General features: G+C 36.1%; 1 protein-coding gene across 1 annotated transcript in view; it reads left to right on the top strand.

Moving 5' to 3' along the window:
* ANKS6 (ankyrin repeat and sterile alpha motif domain containing 6) overlaps nucleotides 1-19062 on the top strand; it is a 73611-nt gene extending 54549 nt beyond the window's left edge. Inside the window, exons 12-16 of the mRNA XM_044657228.1 lie at nucleotides 1253-1436; nucleotides 2600-2667; nucleotides 11758-11874; nucleotides 14986-15082; nucleotides 18360-19062. Of these exons, the coding sequence (XP_044513163.1) occupies nucleotides 1253-1436; nucleotides 2600-2667; nucleotides 11758-11874; nucleotides 14986-15082; nucleotides 18360-18409 (516 nt within the window). The 3' untranslated portion in view covers nucleotides 18410-19062. The remainder of the gene's footprint in view (nucleotides 1-1252; nucleotides 1437-2599; nucleotides 2668-11757; nucleotides 11875-14985; nucleotides 15083-18359) is intronic.
* The last annotated feature ends 652 nt before the right edge of the window (nucleotides 19063-19714 follow it).

The following is a 19714-nucleotide window of genomic DNA, read 5'->3' on the forward strand; positions in this document are numbered from 1 at the left end:
GCACCTTTAGTTAATACCTTGGGTAAGGTAATTTTTATTAAATCACATCTTCACTCAGTGGAAGGGCCTTTTACTCCCCCTGGCTCAGTGTAGAGTCAGGCCCAGCACATGCATGCTCGAATTGAAATGGAACGTCAATGAGTGCATGCTATTGGCCCTCTGCTTTTTATGTAGATGCTGTCACTACTTATAGGACCTTATTGATTGATTGATTAGAAAGCTGATAAAACTTTTTTTCCAATTATAGTAACTTGCTTCCATCACTCCATCCTCCAAAAAGTTTTCTCTCTCTCTCTTTGCCCTGTTATTTCTGCTGGGAGATATGACAGCATAAATTTTGGAGTCACAAGGGAGACTTTTGCATATTGCCATGTTATTAGATATTATATAGTGGTTATTTATATAGGATAATCTTTTCAACCAGAGCTGTTAGTAATTTAAAGGGAGCTTAGGCTCCCCCTCCTTTTTTTTCCATAAAGTTCAGCAAGCTTCCATTATTGTTTTTGATCAGTGATATCAGCTATTATAGATTGAGAAAATGGGTTTCTTTTAATACTTTGGTGATTTTCTCAAATTTGTATTTGGGTGAATTTAGGTTTCCTTTAAGTGGAACATCAATTAATCACCAAGCAGTTATTAAGTGTGCCAGGCAAGGTTCTAAGTGCTGAGAAGTCAGAGAAAAAAAAATACAGAAATAGTTCCTGCCCTCAAGGAGCTTGCATTCTTATGAAGGGGGAGACAAAATCTATATAAATAGGAACATACAAGATATACATAGAAAATGTGTAGAAGGTAAGTGTAGAGGAGTTTTGTAATTCAAAAAGACCTTAGATCATTATTTCTCTCCTCTCATTTCACAGAGAGAAAAAAATGTAAGCGATAGAGCTTTCAAGCGACTTATGCAAGGTCACATGGCTAAGTAGAGGCAAAGCCAGAGTAGAACCTAAGACTTCTTATTTAGAGTCCAGGGCTCTTTCCCCTTCACCACATTGCCTCTTTGTCCCAATGGATCTTTTTTTAAATTTTATTTATTTATCTGTAGTTTTATTAAGCAATTGCTACTCTTCATTTTATATTTGATTAAAAATACTTTTCATAACCCTGATTAGAAAATGCATTGTCAGGTTTGACATCTGATGAAAACGCCTCTTTTCATGCCTGTCTATTTCAATAACTCCTAATTCCTCAATAACATTTTTTGTCTTTTGTTTTTGTCTGTCCAACTGTACTTCTGTTTTTATTTTTGCATCAGAAATTGGAGATAAGCAAAAGACCTCTATCTGGAACCTCAACTACCTCCAAAAGCACCTCACCCACGCTTACCCCATCCCCGTCCCCAAAGGGGCACAATGCAGAATCATCTGTTTCCTCCTCCTCTTCTCATAAGCAGTCTAAGGGGAGTGGCGGCTCTAGCAGTGGAACTATTACCGACGATGGTAAGTGGTTGTAGGATATGTCAGAGTCCATGGGAGGGGAGGAGAGGAATCCATATATGAGGGACCCCAGGGTAATCATTTTAAAGAAATTAGAGTTTTTTTTAAAAACTTAAGTTCCATGAGCTCTGAGTCCAGAATCAGTGGCAGCTGTATCACATTTATAAGGAATGTTCACTTTGTCCTGCAGTTCACCCTGATGGAGTAGTTTTTCATGGTATTTGGAAAACATACCCAAATTACAGTACTCAGAACATATTCAGGCCAGGGTCCATTGCCTTCCACTTCCTTCAGAGTGAGGGTTCTATAACCTGGGATCCTTAAACTTGTTTTTAATATTTATTTTCTTAATAGATCAATAACCATATTTTAATATAATTGGTTTCCTTTGTCATCCTATGTGTTGTATTGTATACCTTATAAAATATTATTCTGAGGTCCACAGGCTTCACCAGACTGCCTAGGACATGAGAAAGGTTAAGAACCCCTGCTTTAAAGGCTAGTCTTTTGTTCTTTTTTTCCTCTAGCACTTTTTCAGTGCTTAGTAACATCCTTGAGGACAGTCACTCACTTCTACAGTGTGTTTACCTAAACATTTCCTCAAGCATTGTCAGCTCTGTTGTTTCACTGTCAGGTACAGCCTTTTATTTTGAATTCTTTCAGTAATATCTGAGTACAGTTTGTTCACATCAAAGCCAAAATGTCTTCAATGTTTTCTTTAGCTCAGAGCAATCAATAGACGGGGCATAATAAATAAGACCTACTCTTGGAAGAAAAACAAGTTATCCTAGTATTAAAAACCCTTAGGACTTTTTGCTCTTAGAGTTTAATATTTTATTTTATTCTTAAAAAAAAAGCCTTACCTTCTGTTTATTAAATATCAGTTCTAAGGCAAAAGAATGGTATGGGATAGACAATTGGAGCTAAATGACTTGCTCAGGGTCACAAGCTAGGGAGTATCTGAAGCCAGATTTGAAGCCAGATCTTCCCAACTCCAGGCCTGGCCCTCTCTCCACTGTACTACCTACTTGTTCCTGAACTTGGTATTTAAAAAACAGGTCATAGTTAAAGTTGATCTTGGTATTTCTAGATTTGTTTACTAACACAATTTGACATCTTTTACAAAATTTTAAATTGGTAATATTTTGAACCTTTCCTTTTTTAAGATGAACTGACTGGAATCCTGAAAAAATTATCACTTGAGAAATATCAGCCAATTTTTGAGGAACAAGAGGTAAGTGCTTTTTAAAGTAATTATCCATTGTATGTGTCTTTTCTACAGATCTAAGAAAATTATCTATTAAAACTTTTAATATAGTGATGTTAATAAAAAGATTGAGGGAAAATTAATAATGAGCTTTACATGGAGATAATATTTATTATCACTAATAATGGCTCTAGTTATAATCAAGTCTTTCAATTGGTACAACAAGGGAACATCATTATTCTGCTGTTATACTAAGATTTTGTTATAATAGCTATTTCTTGGAAGGAGAGGGCCTCTTGCCTAAGGGGTTATTACTATATGGATTACATAAGATACTCATGATAGTGAAACTTGAACCACTATGTTTGAATACTTAACATGTTATTTGTATTACCATCTTTGTGTTTTATTATTTTTTACAACAACCTTGAATTAATATAAAAGCATCATTTCTGTTTTTAATTAAGAACTACATAGGCAATTGCCATTAAATGACTTTTTTGGGTTTTCACAGGAAATAAATGGCAGAGTCAGAATTTCTAATTTGTTATTCCCTTATTCTTGAATTTATTATTGAATCTTAAAGCCTGTTTTCCTCCCTATCTGCCAAAGGATGGGAAGACAGGGCTAGTTTTCTCCATTACAATTTCTAAACTGCTTTAAACTCAGTTACCTTAGTCAAAGAAAATGAGAATGAAGGATGAATAAATAAGCAAGATAAACAAATAGATTCATAAGCACTATTATTTGACTTCTGGTTATATTTCTTGCATTCCACTTTCATCCTTTTCAGCTTCATAGTCACAGAAATTACTGTGAAGGTATTATTACATACTTTTTTCCTCTAATCAATTCAAGGTAAATATTTCAATGAAAAGTTTGGGCCTAGAATTCTTCATATAACCTTAAGGTTGAAGATTTACAGAAGAAAATTAAAGACTTAAGATCTGAAATGAATTTTTAATTCAGCTCTCTGGTGTCTTTGGGTCTAGTGAATATTAAATCAATTTATACAAATTTTTCATAACTAACATGATATTTTACACATCTCTTATGCTCTTAGGACATCCTATTCCTCATTATACCCACTGGATAGTTATAACATTCATGTACATGTTTTATCACCTTCCAAATTAACACAGAGTAGCACATGATTCCTATGGTGGGCAGCAGGAGTACAGAGTGGGCTTAGTGCCAAAGATGGCCCCCAGCAGCTTCTAGCCATGGATAACTTTGGCAGGAAAAGAGCTGGAAATGGCATATTCCCCAGACTTCCTAGACAATGGTGACTTGCAGAGAGAGATTTTGATGGGAGAAGTGAATTAGCAATAGAGACCAGGGGAGTCCTATAAGAATAGCACAGCATCATTCAGTGGCCTCAAGTTCCTGGCAATTTCTGCATTGTTGTTCCTGAAAAAGATGGCTGGAAGCATGAATAAGTTACATTCGTGTTTCCTCTGGGTATCTGGATAGGCCTGTGATTGTGTGGTTACATTGCTTTGGAGCTCAGATAGCAGTCATACCTAAGAGGGAAGGTGAGTAAAGATAAGATATGTCTAATATGATATCACAGAGTTGCAAATCTGAATTCTCTCAAAAGGTTTTCATTTTCCATCTTTGGAAGGTAGTATCCCCTGTGAACACTGGGGTATTATAGATTATAAACAGCACGAGGCAGGAGTTTTCTTTATAGCTTTCTTTGTCCTTAGCAAAACACATTGCATATTGTAGGCAACTGATAAATAATTAAATGAAAATTAATTCCCAGGAAAGATGATTTCAGAACAAAGGAAACAAGCAACTTATTTGAGAATTATTTATTTAATTATTTGATTCTCACAGAGGTCTAATTCCTCTGAATATGTGATTATAAATTTAATATGAATTATCTTGGAGAAATTCCAAAATGTAGGAAATTTAAGCTGAAAGTTAAAATCAGCAACAATGCATTTCCATCTAAACATGTCTATTGTGGTTCACTATACCCCATCTCTATATAAAAAGCCTCCCCACCCCATTTTTTTTTGCTTTTGAAGAATATTTTAATAAATGTCTTTTCATCAAGAATATAGTTTTATGTAAAAACTTTTTAACTTATTCCTTTTTGCTCCTTTCCCCTCCATCTCTTATTTTCATATAATCTTCAAATCTTTTCTTATGTTGTTACTGCCCTATTGTCTCTGGGTTTTCTTCATAGTTCTGCAAACAACAATTAAATAGCCATACATTATTTGCTGAATTCCTACTATACATATAAGTACACTCACACATATATATGTAAACACACACATACATATATGCCAGGCACTGTGTCAGGGAGGCATTAAGAAGATAGAAGATACTTCATGAGAAGGTCCTGACATGAAGTGCTGTACATGGAAAGGAAAGAGAGATCACTGTAGGTTTGAGTGGTGGGATCTCCAAAAATATATAGCTGTCAGGTAATTGGACAAGAGTAGTTGAGACATTCCAGAAAGTAGGTTTACCATAATAAGCAAAGATATCAAGACAGGAATGCCTTGCATAATGTGTTTGAGGGTAAAGGTAAATGTTCCAGTTTGTTTTTATCAAAAAGAGTTTATGTGGGAATTAAAAAAATAAGATTAGAGAGGTAGGCTAGGAGCCAAAATGTGGAGGACCTTCCAATCTGGGCTAAAGAGTTTAAACTTGATCTTCTTCCTGTGGGTTTTGGGTAAGCCAATGACATGATGACAGAATCAGAATTTTAGAGCTGATGGGAACCTGAGAAATCATCTAGTTAAATGCTTTAGTTTTGTAGGACAGAAGCGTAGGGACCAGAGAAAGAGAGGGGAAATTATTTACCCCCTGTTACATAGCTAATTAGTGGCAGACCAGGACTCAAATCCACAAAATCCTCTGGCCCTCTTTCTCTCGATTATTCTGAGGCAGAGTTCTCTTCCTCTTTCCCAGTATTTTCCCAAGCACCTTATATTTTCATTGCTGGCTGCTTAGCACTATCATCTTTTTCTCTCCTCCCAGCTCTGTGGTGCTTAACCTTCACATCCTGGTGGTTTTTGTTATGTTCTCACATGGATAGTGTAGCTAGGTCTGATCTTCCCAAGTAGAATATAAGCCCTTTGAGAGCCAGGATTCTCCCTTATCCTTTAGTCTTTAGTATCCTCCTTAGCTCCACATTCACTGCCTTGTATACAGTCAATGTTCAAAAAATGTGTTATATCAATTTACTGAAGATCAAGAAGAAAGAAATAAAAATTGATAATATCTTTTTATTCCTTCCATGAGGAACTTATCCCTAAACCCTATAGTTCAAAGAAATAATAGTCAGGGGTTTGATTCTTTTAGGGCTAATAATTTACACAAAGACCCAAAAGAAATCTAACTGGTAATACTAGAGGTGTAATATTTATAAAACTAAAAAGATACAAAAGGGTGGCAGAAATCATTTAGTTATCCTTCCATAAATTTAGGTCAAACTTTAAATCCAAATCTTGACCAGAAGGTCAAGAAATCCAAGAACTAGATTTCTCATTTCGGAATACTATTGAGTTTCTTTGAGGACATTATATGAAGTATTAGAAGTCAAGTGCATGATGGTTTCTCCACTTAATGAAATATATTATGTGCCAGTACAGTTGGCTCTGAGGTCAAGTCAACAAGCATGTGTGTGAGCTTGTGCCTGTGTGCCAAGCACTGTGTTCAGTGTTGGGGAGTCAAAGAAAGATAAAAACAAACAAAGAATAGCCCCATCTCACAAGAAACTCACTATCTAATAGGGGAACAACATGCAAACTATGTACAAACAAGATAGAGATTGGAGAAATTGGAGATAATCTCAGAGAAAGCGCTGTCATAAAGGAGGACTAGGAATCTTGTGGCAAGGGGGACCTTAGCTGAGACTTGAAGGAAGCCAGGAAAGCCAGGTAAAGACAAGGAGTGAGAGAGCTTCAGGTAGGAGGGAAAGCCAGTGAAAATGCCCAGTCTAGAGATGTTAGCTTATTTATATAAAATAGATCTCACTTTCCTCTGACTCTAATGAAAGTAGACATATGTTCTCCTGGAAGTTTCTCTAAATACATGAAGCTAAAAACCTTTGTGAGGAAGAGATTTTTAAATAATGACTAGGCCTGTGACATGTTGTGTATTAAAGTGCTTGAATACCTTTTTGCATTATTTTCAGAATTTCCTGATAATTACAGGGTCTCTCTTATCATCACTCTCACTGTTGCTCCCAGGTGAAGAATGGCTCTTACTACTACTCTTTTTATGCCACAACAGAGCCAGAATTGAGAATTAAAGCCAGCTGGAGAGTCTGGCAGATAACAAAGGTCTAGGCAGATAAGAATCAAGCCCAGGGAGCTAAATCAGAGAAAAACAAGAGAATACTGAGGGTTTGAAACAGGGAGGCAAGAAGAGGCCAGAAAAAAGCAGGATTTAATTCAAATTCCTGATTTTCAAAGGATTAAAATACAGTAAAAATCCCTGTTATATTGAAGTATAACAAACACAACTTCAGATTTCAGGGGGGCGGGGGGGAGAGAAAGGAAGTGTGGCACAATGGAAAGAATGCTGGATTGAGAATCAGAGGATCTGGGACCAAAATTTCAATCCTGCCATCTATACTTGTGTGGCCAATGGGCCAAGTCACTTTACCTCTTAGGACCTCAGTTTCCTCAACTGAAAAATGATGGGGTTGGACCAACCTCCTCACCCTAAGTCTGTGATCTTCCAATGAGTCACATGATACTCTATGATCTTGAATTTTATCAATTTTCATCTAATCATTGATACTGTGGATTTTAAAATTAATATTCAATATCTCCAAAGTATAATATTTATAGAGATTTATTAATGTTTAACTAGAGAGCTAGAGAACACAGGGAACGTTCCCCACTCACTTCACGTGGAAGAGAGAGCTAGAAGAGTGTTACCCAAAACTTATATACAATCACAAAAGATGCCCATAAACAGAAAGGAAAAGGAATTGTGGGTAATACAGAAAGGAAATTTGGGTAATGTAGTTTTAGGGATTCAAGATTTTTCAACTATACAATACAGAAGATAAGGAAGATGGAGCTAAAGCTACATTGGCTTTATGACAGTTTTAAAAATCCTTTTAGCGGGCAGCTGGGTAGCTCAGTGGAGTGAGAGTCAGGCCTAGAGACAGGAGGTCCTAGGTTCAAACCTGGCCTCAGCCACTTCCCAGCTGTGTGACCCTGGGCAGGTCACTTGACCCCCATTGCCCACCCTTACCACTCTTCCACCTATGAGACAATACACCGAAGTACAAGGGTTTAAAAAAAAATTTTTTTAAAAACCCTTTTATTTGTTTATTTGCTTGCATAAAGGTGAAGCATAGAATATAACCCAGAATGTAGATCTTATAACCATCTAATAAGACAAATGTAGAAGTGTTACTTGTAATACTATTATCTCCTTGTTATTATATGTATTTACACATATATCTCTGCATAAATAAAAATATACCTATATAGGATAAGCCTTAAGATCTTTAATTATTTGCCATGGACATATATTTAAGATATTTCTTCCTTTTTCCAAGAGATTTTTAAAATTAAGTTAATTTTATCTTCAAAGTTCTAAATTTGTTTTCCCTTTTTATTCTGGAGGCAGGTTAATGATTGAGCCGCTCTATGAAGCATAAACTGAATGTCTTTTGTACACATAACACTGTACGAGGTACCAGGAAGAAAACAAAATTAATAAAAATAATAACTCATATTAAGTTAATACTTCATGATTTTCAAAGTGGCTTTTCCTCAAAATGTCCCTGTGAGATACATGGTACAATTATTATCTTCATTTTTCCAATGAGGAAACTATGGGTCAGGGTAGGTGACTTGCCCGATGTCACACAGCTTTTAAATGCCATGGCCAGGACTCATTCTAAATCTATTGTGTTTTCTAGTCTCCCCAACCTTGCCCAATGAAGGTACAGTTGTTGCCACCCAGGAAATTATAATTCACTTGAGTAGCTAGTTCTATACCTACATAAAACCAATTTAGAGTAGAAATACAAAGCAAAATATATTAGGAAGAATACAATAGCATGATAATTACTGTCTAGATAAGTATGGAAGGAATTGCCAGTATAGGGCGAACAGGACATGTTTGGGCACTGTTTTTTTTTCTTTTAGTGCTTTATTATCCTACCCTCTGTGGTTAGAGGTAACCATGGAACATAACAAGGGGTTTCCATTTAACTTTATACCAGATTTTTTTTAAGTACCTGTTTATTATTGGTAAGGAGTTGCACTGAGCGTTGCAGTTGACTTACACTTGTTTTTCAACAAGTCAAAACATGATAAAATAAAATAAATGTTGATATATGAGATTTTAGAAAGCTCAAATATTAGAAACAGAAATACCTGAAACAGAAAGACCTTTTCACTTTAATTCATTTTTGCTTTTTTGCTGCCCCATCAAGCCTTTGGAAGGGGTGAATAGAGGGAGCTTTCAAATCCAACCTTTTAGATGACTATCAGGGAAATGGTACATTACCATTCTCGCTGGCATTAAGCAGCCCCTGATTTTGCCTACCATGTCCAGTAGGCATGGATATGACCTGTTATTTATTTAATTGTTGCAACCAAAGATTTTAATGTGCTCATACAGCATTATTTACAGTAACCATATGTAGATCCTTCATGGAGGACACAGGGAGAATATGGCTGAGAATCACAGGGGATGAGGTGGTGTAGAGGGGCTACGATATTTGTCTTTGGAAAGGATACTCATGCTAAAACAATCATAGATCTTCCAAAGTTTCAAAGTCATGTTGTATTATGATAACAGAGAAAAACACACATTCCTGATCCACCTAGTCCTTCTTTCTTTTATTGTTTCTGTGGTTTAAGTTCATATTCTGTCTTTCTACAGTCTTCATCTCTCTTGTCTTCTTTGGGGAAATTATGGTAAGTACTGCCAACTAACAGAATTTACTCATAATATGAGACATAGAAACAATTTAAAATGTTACATTTGTAATTTAATTAAAAGAATTTTAATTAACTGTCTTAAGTTTTAAAATGTTGTAGCAATGGGAGTTTCATTTTTATGATTCTAGCCACTAAGATAATTGACTTGACAAATTTTCTTAATCATCTCATTCGATCAAAATTCAATTCAGTAGATATTTGCAATCAGAGACTTTTTCACTTGTGTCTCTGTATTCTGAAGGCTTGATATGGGCCCATATCAAGGAACTTAATAAATGTTTTTGGAAAGCATTGTGTAGTATTACATTCAACAAATATTTGCTGAGCACCTGATGTGTATTAAGTTTGAGGCATAAATCACATCAATTTAGTTCAGCAATTAATAAAATGTCTGTTATGTGTAATCCATTGTTCTAGGTATTAGAGATAGTATTGTTGAAAAATGACAAAAATTCCTGCCCTTTGGGAGCTTAGAGTCAAATGGGAGTAGAAGACATATAGAAAATTGTAATACAAGTAAGACTGTGACAAATGGAAACAAGTCAAATGAAAAGAGATGAGAAACTAGGGAGGAAAGACTCATTTCTAACTAGCTAGATTAGGAGGTGGCATCTCAGATAACCTGGAGATGCAGAAGGAGGACCAGAGTGCCAGAATAACAAATGGGCCACAATGGCATCATCAGAGATTGAGTGATGGGAAGCATTTCATAATAAGGCTGGAAAAGTAGGCTGAAGCCAAGTTGTGGAGGGTTTTTAATATCCATCAGAAGAGTTTCTGTTTGATCCTAGGAGAGTGACCTTACACCTAAGAAATTCATTTTGGCAGCAGTGTGGAGGATTGATGGGGGAAGGATGAGATTTGAGGCAGGAAGGCCAATTGAGAGTCTATTGTAGCAGTCAAGTTCAAGAGGTGGTGAGGGCCTGAACTAGGGAATAATGTCAAATGAAGCAGAAAGGTCAATGAGGATGAGAATTGAGATTAGGTAATTGACTTTGGCAATTAGTTTATTATTAGGGATCTTGTAAAAAACTAGGGAAAAAAGCATCTTCCTTGCTTTCGTGGGACTTTATCTCTTAGGGCAGTGATGGGCAAACTTTTTAAAGAGGGGGCCAAAGGAAAGGAAATGCTCATCTGTCAGTCTGTTTCTAAGGCAACTCTTTCAAAATTTCATTGTATTGTATCCTATTTATTGTATTCATCAGATTAGGAATAATGTTGCCCAGCCAGATAGAACATTTCAGGCCCCCCCACCCCAATCTGGCCTGCAGACTGTAGTTTGCCCATCACTGTCTTAGGGGATCATAGTTTAGGTGAGTTAGTGTTTATATAATGTTGAACCAAACTTTAAATACAAAATCAAGAACCTAAAATATGCAAAAATTCTAAAATGTTTGTCAGTACTCTAACAAGAACACTAAAAAACTATAGAAATTCTGAATTTTAAAAAGCAATTAATTTAAAAATTATTTCAAGAGCCAGGAGATAAAGAAAAATATATTTAATAATAACTAACATCCTTATAACTTTTTAAGATTTGCAAAGCACTTTACAGATATTATCTAATTTGATAATTTCACATTTTACTCCGTATTGTATAATTTTAATTATATTTATATGTTATATAAGTATATATGTTAATTGTAACATATATTATTATATTACATGATTACATATTTTACATATATTACACATCTGTAATACATTTTACATGTATTGTAATATATTATAACATTATATAATATATAAAATGCATATAATACATACATTTTACATATATTACATAATTGCATATTATATGCTATATTGTTTAGCATAATTATATATCTCATATATTATATATAATTTAAATTATGCAATACTGAGTAAAATGTGAAATTGAATTAATTTTCAAAAATGTAATATACAGTTACTAGCTCACTGAGTTCAAAGTGACTTGATCCATGCCATATCAACAATGAAAAAGTTTAGCTGTGAGGAAAGGCACAAGAGAATAATATGGAAACAAGATAAAGGGAAGAGGAAGGTATATCTGCCAGAGTTTCAACCTTTATTCCTTCTTGCTATTAATTTTCTCAAGGTCAAGAGGTGACATGGGCTTTATTTGCTGGTATACTTACTGGATAATATACTATCACAGTAGATTTAATTGTGAATCCCTCACTTTATCTTTCTGTAGGTGGACATGGAAGCATTCCTTACACTTACTGATGGTGACTTGAAAGAGTTGGGTATTAAGACAGATGGCTCCAGGCAACAGATTCTGGCAGCTATTTCTGAACTGAATGCAGGCAAGGTATCATCCTAAATCTATTCTTCCCCCTCCGAACCTGAAATATTTAATGCAATCAGAGAATCTTACCTACCCATTGTAGGAATTCTTTTCAACATATATGTCAGATGATCATTCTGTCTCTCCTTTAATACAATTTGAAATATATACCACTCTGAGGTAGCTTCATTGAATAGTAATAATTACTAGAAAGTTATGTCTTATATAAAGCAGAAATCAATCTCATAGCTTGTGCTTGTATTGGTTCTTGTCTGTAGTTACCGTACAACCCCATTTCTATCCATTTTCCATTCCAAAATATTTATAGCATTCTTATATTTACATCTGTATATACTTCAAATTTTACACATCATTTTAGTACCTAGTCAGTGGCTTTCTACCTTTCCCCATCCTCTTCTCTTATGCTTAAAGATATCCATATTCATGTTGTCAGCCCATGTAACAATGTGACCACACAATTTCTCAGTCTCCTGAACTCCAATGATCTCCTCCAAACCACTTAAGTCATATTTGGATACAAATTCAGGCCATCTTAGACTTTAGCTTCTCAGATGAAATTATATTGTCCAAATACAAGCATCTATTTTCCTTTACATCTCTCTCACTAAATCTGTTTTGTCTTTATTATTACTTTTAATCCCTATCCCTACCCTCCTAATCTATCCCCCACTGTAGTTTCATTTACTTTCTTACTCAGTCTTGACCTTCATGGTCATAATCACTTTAATTTTTACTAGATCTTATCATTTAATTGTCCCCCACCCAAAACAAAACAAAACTATGAATTCTACTCTTTGGGTAAACTCTATCACCTGATTTTTTCAGTCTTGATTTTGAACTACTGAGTATCACTGAGACAACTCACAAAATCAAGGTGATTTCTTCACCCACTATAGATGTATAACAAATAATTTTTGCTGGGCCCCTACTGTTGTTCAAGAATTCTATATTATCATGTCCTTGTTTTATTCCTCTTATCAAGTATTTCAAAATTTCCATCTCTCTTTCCATTTCCAACAGTCTGCCTATCCCATTTCCCTTTAGAACAGATAAGATCACAGATTATTATTCTTATTAAAGTATTTATATTGGTCTTTGAGGTTTTGAAAGTTTACTATTATTAAAGTATTCCTACAACAGCCCTAGAATTTAAATGCTGTTACTATCTTCATTTTATAGCCGAGGAACTGAGGCAGACAGAGGTTAAGTGACTTGCCAAAGATCAGACAGCTAATAAGTGTCTGAGGCTAGATCTCAGGTCTTCTTGACTCTAAGTCCAGCACTGTCCAACCTAGCTGTCTATTTTTTAAAATAACCTAGATCTGGAAAGGACTTCAGAATCCAGTGTGTCTACCTCCCTTATTTTAGAGATAAGAAAACTGAGGAACAGGAATATTATAAGTGACTCATTCAAGATCACACAGGTAAATGTTGGAGGTAAAATAATGACCTCTTACTACAGTGAAATTGAGGCAATCCAATATGATCCTATTCTCTCATGAGTCCTTCCTTTATCCCTTAGAACTTCTCAGTATCATTACCTACTTTCATTTCCTTTATTCTGCACATAGAAGTGACTCTATTATTTGCAAAGGCTACTTTCTTTACTTGCATCTTTGCCAGAATAGTCACTGCATTTTTCTCAAGAATTTGTATTCTCTCTCATTCTACTGACTCCTTCCCAACTGCCTTCAAACTTCCTCAGTTCTCCCTACTTTGAAAAAGGCTTTCCCTTGACCCTTCAGTCCCATCTTTCTCCTGCCCTTCACTGCTAAAAACTTGAAAAAATTGGCTTCACCCAATGACTACACCCTCCTCACTCCTGGAATTGCTGGATCCAATACTTTTTTTTTTTTAAGTTTTCATTTTGACAATCTACAGCAGTGGTTCCCAAACTTTTTTGGCCTACCGCCCCCTTTCCAGAAAAAATATTACTTAGTGCCCCTGGAAATTAATTTTAAATTTTAATAGCAATTAATAGGAAAGACAAATGCACCTGTGGCCATCACTGCACCCCTGGATCACTGCAGCACCCACCAGGGGGCAGTGGCACCCACTTTGGGAATCACTGATCTCCAGTGTTTGACACTGTTAACCTCCCTCTCCTATTACATACTCCTCCCTCTCCTGCCTTCAGAGACAGAAAATTCTTCTGGTTCTCTTTCTACTTTTCTATCTGATCTTTTTCTGCCTCACTATTCATATCTTCTTTCTGACCTTTTAATTCCTGTATTCTCCAAGGTTCCATCTAGCCCTCTTCTCTTTGATTTTCTCTCAACTCTTTTTCTAGTGTCATTCCTTCCTGAGCCTAGAAAAGTACTTCATTTTTTAATTTAACATTTTTGTCCGTGGGAAAACCATCAAACAGAACTCTCTCTTCTACAGGGTAGTTCTTACATGATTGGAAGATGGGAATTATGACTTGGTTTGTCTTGTCTCCTCAAGTTTTTCCATATCATTCAGGTATTCCTCAAAATCAGTGTTAGGTGCTAAGAAGCATATATTATGATCCACTCCAAAATAGTCAAAGGCTATGAATAAACAATCATTCTCCAAAAATAATCACATGCTGTTAATATCCATATGAAAGAATGATCCAAAACCTGAATAATAAAAAACAAGCAAATTAAAAAATAACCCTGAGGTTTCACTATACTCTTAGAAAATTGGCAAAGAAGTAAAAAGATGGGAATGGTCTCTGTTGAAAGGGTTGTAGGAAAGACATATTCCCTAAAGCATTGTTGGTGGAGCTGTAAATTGGCACAACTGTTTCTGGAAAGCATTTTGGAAATAAAGTGTCTAAAATGTCCATACCTACAGATTCACTGCTTTGTATATACTTTGAGGAGGTCATTGGCCAAAAGAAAGGTTCAATGTAGATTATACATGAGGTTCTGCATAAGTAGATTTCTGCCCATTTATGTTTGCAGAGCTGCAGAACTCCCATTGGAATGGATAAGAATTATGGGTACAGATGCAAGAGATACCACAAAATTATTTTATTTTTTATATTAAATTTGATACTCTTTATCTCCAATAATCTAGTTTCCCAAGAGATCTATGAGCTTTCCAATATGAGTTTAATATTTTCGATGTTTTTAATTTCCTGTGCAGGGACGTGAGAGGCAAATTTTACAGGAAACCATTCACAACTTCCATTCTTCTTTTGAGAGCAGTGCCAGCAATACCCGGTCTCCTGGGAACTGTCAGTGTAAGTAATATTGTGTGAACCCCTAAAATACCCAGGACTTTCAGGTGGCTAGCTGACATAGCGGATATAGAGTGTAGGACTTTGAGTCAGGAAGACCCAAGTTTGAATTTGGCCTTAGACACTGACTAGCTGTGTGAACCTGGGCAAATCATTTCACCTCAGTCTGCCTCAGTTTCTTTCTCTGTAAAATAAGAATAATAATAGCCCCTACTTCCCAGAATTATTGTGAGGATCAAATGAGAAAACATCTATATGGTACTATGCAAACCTTAAAGCACTATGTAAATGTTAGATAGCATTACTGTCATTAATAATAATAACAAAACATGAACAGAATTTTACTGTGCAATCAGCCTATCCTTTTATTATGCCTGCCATATGGTATTTATTTGACCTCCATAGGGCCTTTTCATAGCAATTTTTACATAGAATGTGCAGTACTAGCTCCAGTATTTTACAGATGTGTGACACAGAGCAAGTTGATGACTTTTTCTGAGACTCAGCTGCATATTTGCCAGATCCTCTTTATGGATTATGACTCTTAAAAATCATTTTAATCAAAACATTTTTTTGAAATATATGACTGGCTCCTTTGCCTTTTTTAAAGAATATGCTGAGCTGATTTAACCTTTTCTAGAGTGTTCAGTTTGGAAATACTAATGACTGTATTGTAATACAGTCCTGTCCTCCAGAGTTACTCAGATATAGCATACTCTTTGTGACACTATATTGCTAACCCTTTGGAGCTATTTAAATCTGCTTTTTATGGTTTCCTTATTGTCAGACACCTTTGCACTATAGTTACTCTAGCCCTGCCCTCTTTTCCAGTGCTAATTGGCTCTTTCTAATCAGCAATGAAACTAGATAACCCTGGTTGTTAAAATTGTTCAAAATCAGGGTAAATAGGCTCTGAGTCTGGGCTTCTCCACTGATAAAAATCCAATAGCTTTAGCACATGGACAATGACCCCCTTTATTTTATTTTATTTTATTTTATTTTTTGGCTGCCTTTCAAAGACATTTGGGGCAAAATGCCTGTTTTTTTGCCTTGGTCTCAATAATTGAGTTTTTTGCATGCAGCCTCTGGATGAATTAAGGAACCAGCGTATTTCTATCTTTAACCTTTAAAAAGCTTGGTGAATTACTGACATTTCCTTTTGTTATGAGGGTGGTAAAATGGTCACTAATGGGCCTTGAGCTGGTAACAAGTCTAGCAGGAAGTTGGAGTTGGATGTTATGAAGGATGAGCAAACTCAGCTGGGAATGAACTTGGTTCAGGTTCAAATCCAAACCCTGAAAGCTAAGTGCCCAATGAACCTTCACTGCTAGGCTCCTTTAAGATGTCAGGCAGGCGGCCCCTCCCGACTGAGGTAACTGCCTCTTATTGGATGGAGGCAGACTGGCAGAAAGTGGGTGCTTGAACTTCCTGCCCCACCAATGGGGTAGATTGAATCTCAACTGCTCAGAATTCTTACTTCTTCCCTACCCTCCTTAGCCAGAAATAACCACAAGATTCTCAAGTTAAGGCTAAGGGATTTATTGAAACTGGGGAAAGAATAGGCAAGGTAAGAGGGGTTGGTGTTACTAAGCTGTTGCTATGGTCACACTGGGTGATGCTGGCAAAGGTCCTAAGAAGGTCTTGGCAGGCTGAGGGCTGGCTGCCCTTGGCCAGAGCTAAGCTGTCTCTGGTCAAGAGATTGATTAGATCTTCTGGTTAATTTAGTTGGTAATGAAAATAGTTATTGTTGAATTGCTCTTAAGGTCCTAATCTAGGCTATCCTAAGTTCTTACCCACGATCCTCCTCCCTCAATCCTTTTCTACTCCCACCACCTGGGCCCAGGGAAAGGGGTAGACGAGTGGATAGGGTGAAGTCAGGGGAAGACAGAACCCAGGCTTGGGTTTGCAGGGGCTTTTATAGTCTCAGCCCAACTGCCAGCTGGCACCTGGCCCATGGCTCATGCCATTGGCAACATTCCATCCAGGGCAAGTGACAGCTTTGCCTAAGCTAATATTGCAATGCAAAAACCTTGCATTACACTTTAAAAATGAACAATTTGGGGGTAGCTAGGTGGCTCAGTGCATTGAGAGCCAGACCTAAAAAACTGGAGGTCCTAGGTTCAAATCTGGCCTCAGATACTTCCTTACTATGTGACCCTGGGTGAGTCATTTAACCCCCATTGCCTAGCCTTTACCACTCTTCTGCCTTAGAACCATTACACAGTATTGATTCTAGGATAGAGGGTAAGGGTTTTAAAAAAATTTAAAACTAAAAATAAAAACGAACAATTTCCTTACCTTTTTTGGACAATAAAATTTAAATTAAAAAAATAAAAACCTCTCCCAATCCCCAAAAGTAGTATATCTGACAATTTTCAGGACTCAAGGCTTTTATAAAGTTGTATAGACTTTGTAAGATTGAAGAATATAGAACTCTTCCTAGTTGTACAAAATATAACTTGTTTCTTCTGGCTTGTAAACTGTTGCTAAGGAAAACTTGTATCACTTGGTGAAGTCCACATCTTAATGGGGATTCTAGGACAGGATTTTTCTGAGTTCCGAGTGAAAAATAGTAATGAGAAAAATGTTCTCTGGTCTTAAATGTAATGCTCAAGAGCAAAAACCTCTTATTAACAAAATCTCATTTTCCTTTAAAATACAGAGTTGACCTCACTCTCTGACACACATAGGCTGTGTTTGAACCTACATTTTCAATGGTTTAGGCAGTATTCTAAGACCATGTTGCAAAGTTGGTGTTAATCTGTCTCTCTTATTAAAGAAATTTCCTCATTGGGAACTCTCTATACTGATGAAGTTACAGGTCCTAAGTAGGTTGTATAACAAATCAAATTTTCAGCATAATTTTTGACTGATTAACTAATACATTAGAGTTTTTGGGGGTCTGGATGTGAGATTTTATTGGTGTTGGGAACTACCTCCATGGATAAAAATGGGCAATTCATCTGTAACTTATATGGTCACATAACTAGTATATGCCAAAATTGCACTGGAATTTAGTTGATATTAGATGCAATATACTTTGTTGGGGGGAAATACTATATCACTATCATAATATAATCCATATACTTGTACTTAGCAGTAAAATACTCATTTTCCCAAATTTAAAAATATTTTCTCTTACTTATACAGTAAGTAAATACCATTGGTTGGGTCTAGAAACTGTGAGGGCAGGTAAACTATCTTGTTTTAAAGAATATCTCTGAAATGTCAGTTTTTATGAATTTTAAAGTATTCCTCTTTTTATGTCTCCCATCTGCAGCTACCACATGTTGGGTACGGCCAGAAGAAACAGCCTCTAATAAGAGGTAACAGCAGCATTGATGTCTCTAATGCTTGGGAGATTGGTTGTCATTATACGTTTTCCAGATGTGGCCAAACTTTATTCCTAATGCTGCTAAAATTCCATGCATTCAGCCAAGAGGAAACAGCAACTGCTAAACCAGCTGTTTAAAAACACTCCTTTTTCCTTGCTGCATCGATAGGAAGAACAGCAAGAAAAGCCTGCTTGTGTGTTTCTTTCTTAGACCAAAAGAAAGGAGAACATCTAACAAAGAGAAAACTGAACAAGTAGAAGCCAAATGATAGGAGATGGTGAATGTATGCATTGAAAGTGTGTTTATAAATTAAAATAACTTCTGAAACATATTGCATCATTAATAATAAAATTAAGCAGCCATTAGTAACTATTAAATAAACTTAAAGATTTACTGGAAGTCTCAGTAGATATACGGTAGTTTTTCACTGAGTGAACCATGTAACTGAAGTCAATAATCAGTTATTAAGCACTTAAGGCAGACAGAGGAAGATTTCAGAAGTCTAAGATATGATTCCTTTCAGCCTACTAGAGGGGAGACAAGACTAACATACATTAAAGGAGTGAAGAGTATAAAGAGAGTAAATGGGAGACAGCCAGGTGGGTCAATGGATTGAGAGCCAGGCCTGGAGATAGGAGGTCCTGGGTTCAAATCTGACCTCAGACACTTCCTTGCTGTGTAACCTGGGCAAGTCACTTAACCCCCATTGCCTAGCCCTTACTGCTCTTCTGCCTTGGAACCAATACACAGTATTGATTCTAAGACAGAAGGTAAGGGTTAAAAAAAAAGAGAGAGAGAGTATATGAATAAAGGCTAAATTTAGTTGTGATAGGGGGTAGACCTGTGATTTAATTTGTATAGAGGCTCCTAGGGGAGAAAACTTCTCTCAGTGCCTGTCAGCATAAAGCAGAGATGCCAAATACTCTCAAGTACCACTGGAACTAGATCAAAATATAATTGGGAAATATTTAAGAGAATAAATAAAAATACAATAGGCCATAATGTTAATATGTGGTTTTCTAAGTGATGCTGAAATCAGATTAAAATATAATTGGGAAGTATTTAACAAAATAAATAAAAATGTAATAGAACATAATGTTAATAATGTGGTTTTCTAAGTCAACATATGACCTTCAAGGAACTTTAGATCAAGCCATTTCTACTTGAGTTTGATACCACTGGCCTCGATCACATAGCAGGTATGTGTAAATAGCTGGCCTGCAAATTGCCACAGGGTTTCAAAGAATGGGGGAAATCAATAAGGACTTAATCTACCAGTCAATCCACTTCCACCTCAAGT

The sequence above is a fragment of the Gracilinanus agilis genome, chromosome 1 (genome assembly GCF_016433145.1).
Source record: "Gracilinanus agilis isolate LMUSP501 chromosome 1, AgileGrace, whole genome shotgun sequence".
Classification (NCBI taxonomy): Eukaryota; Metazoa; Chordata; class Mammalia; order Didelphimorphia; family Didelphidae; genus Gracilinanus; species Gracilinanus agilis.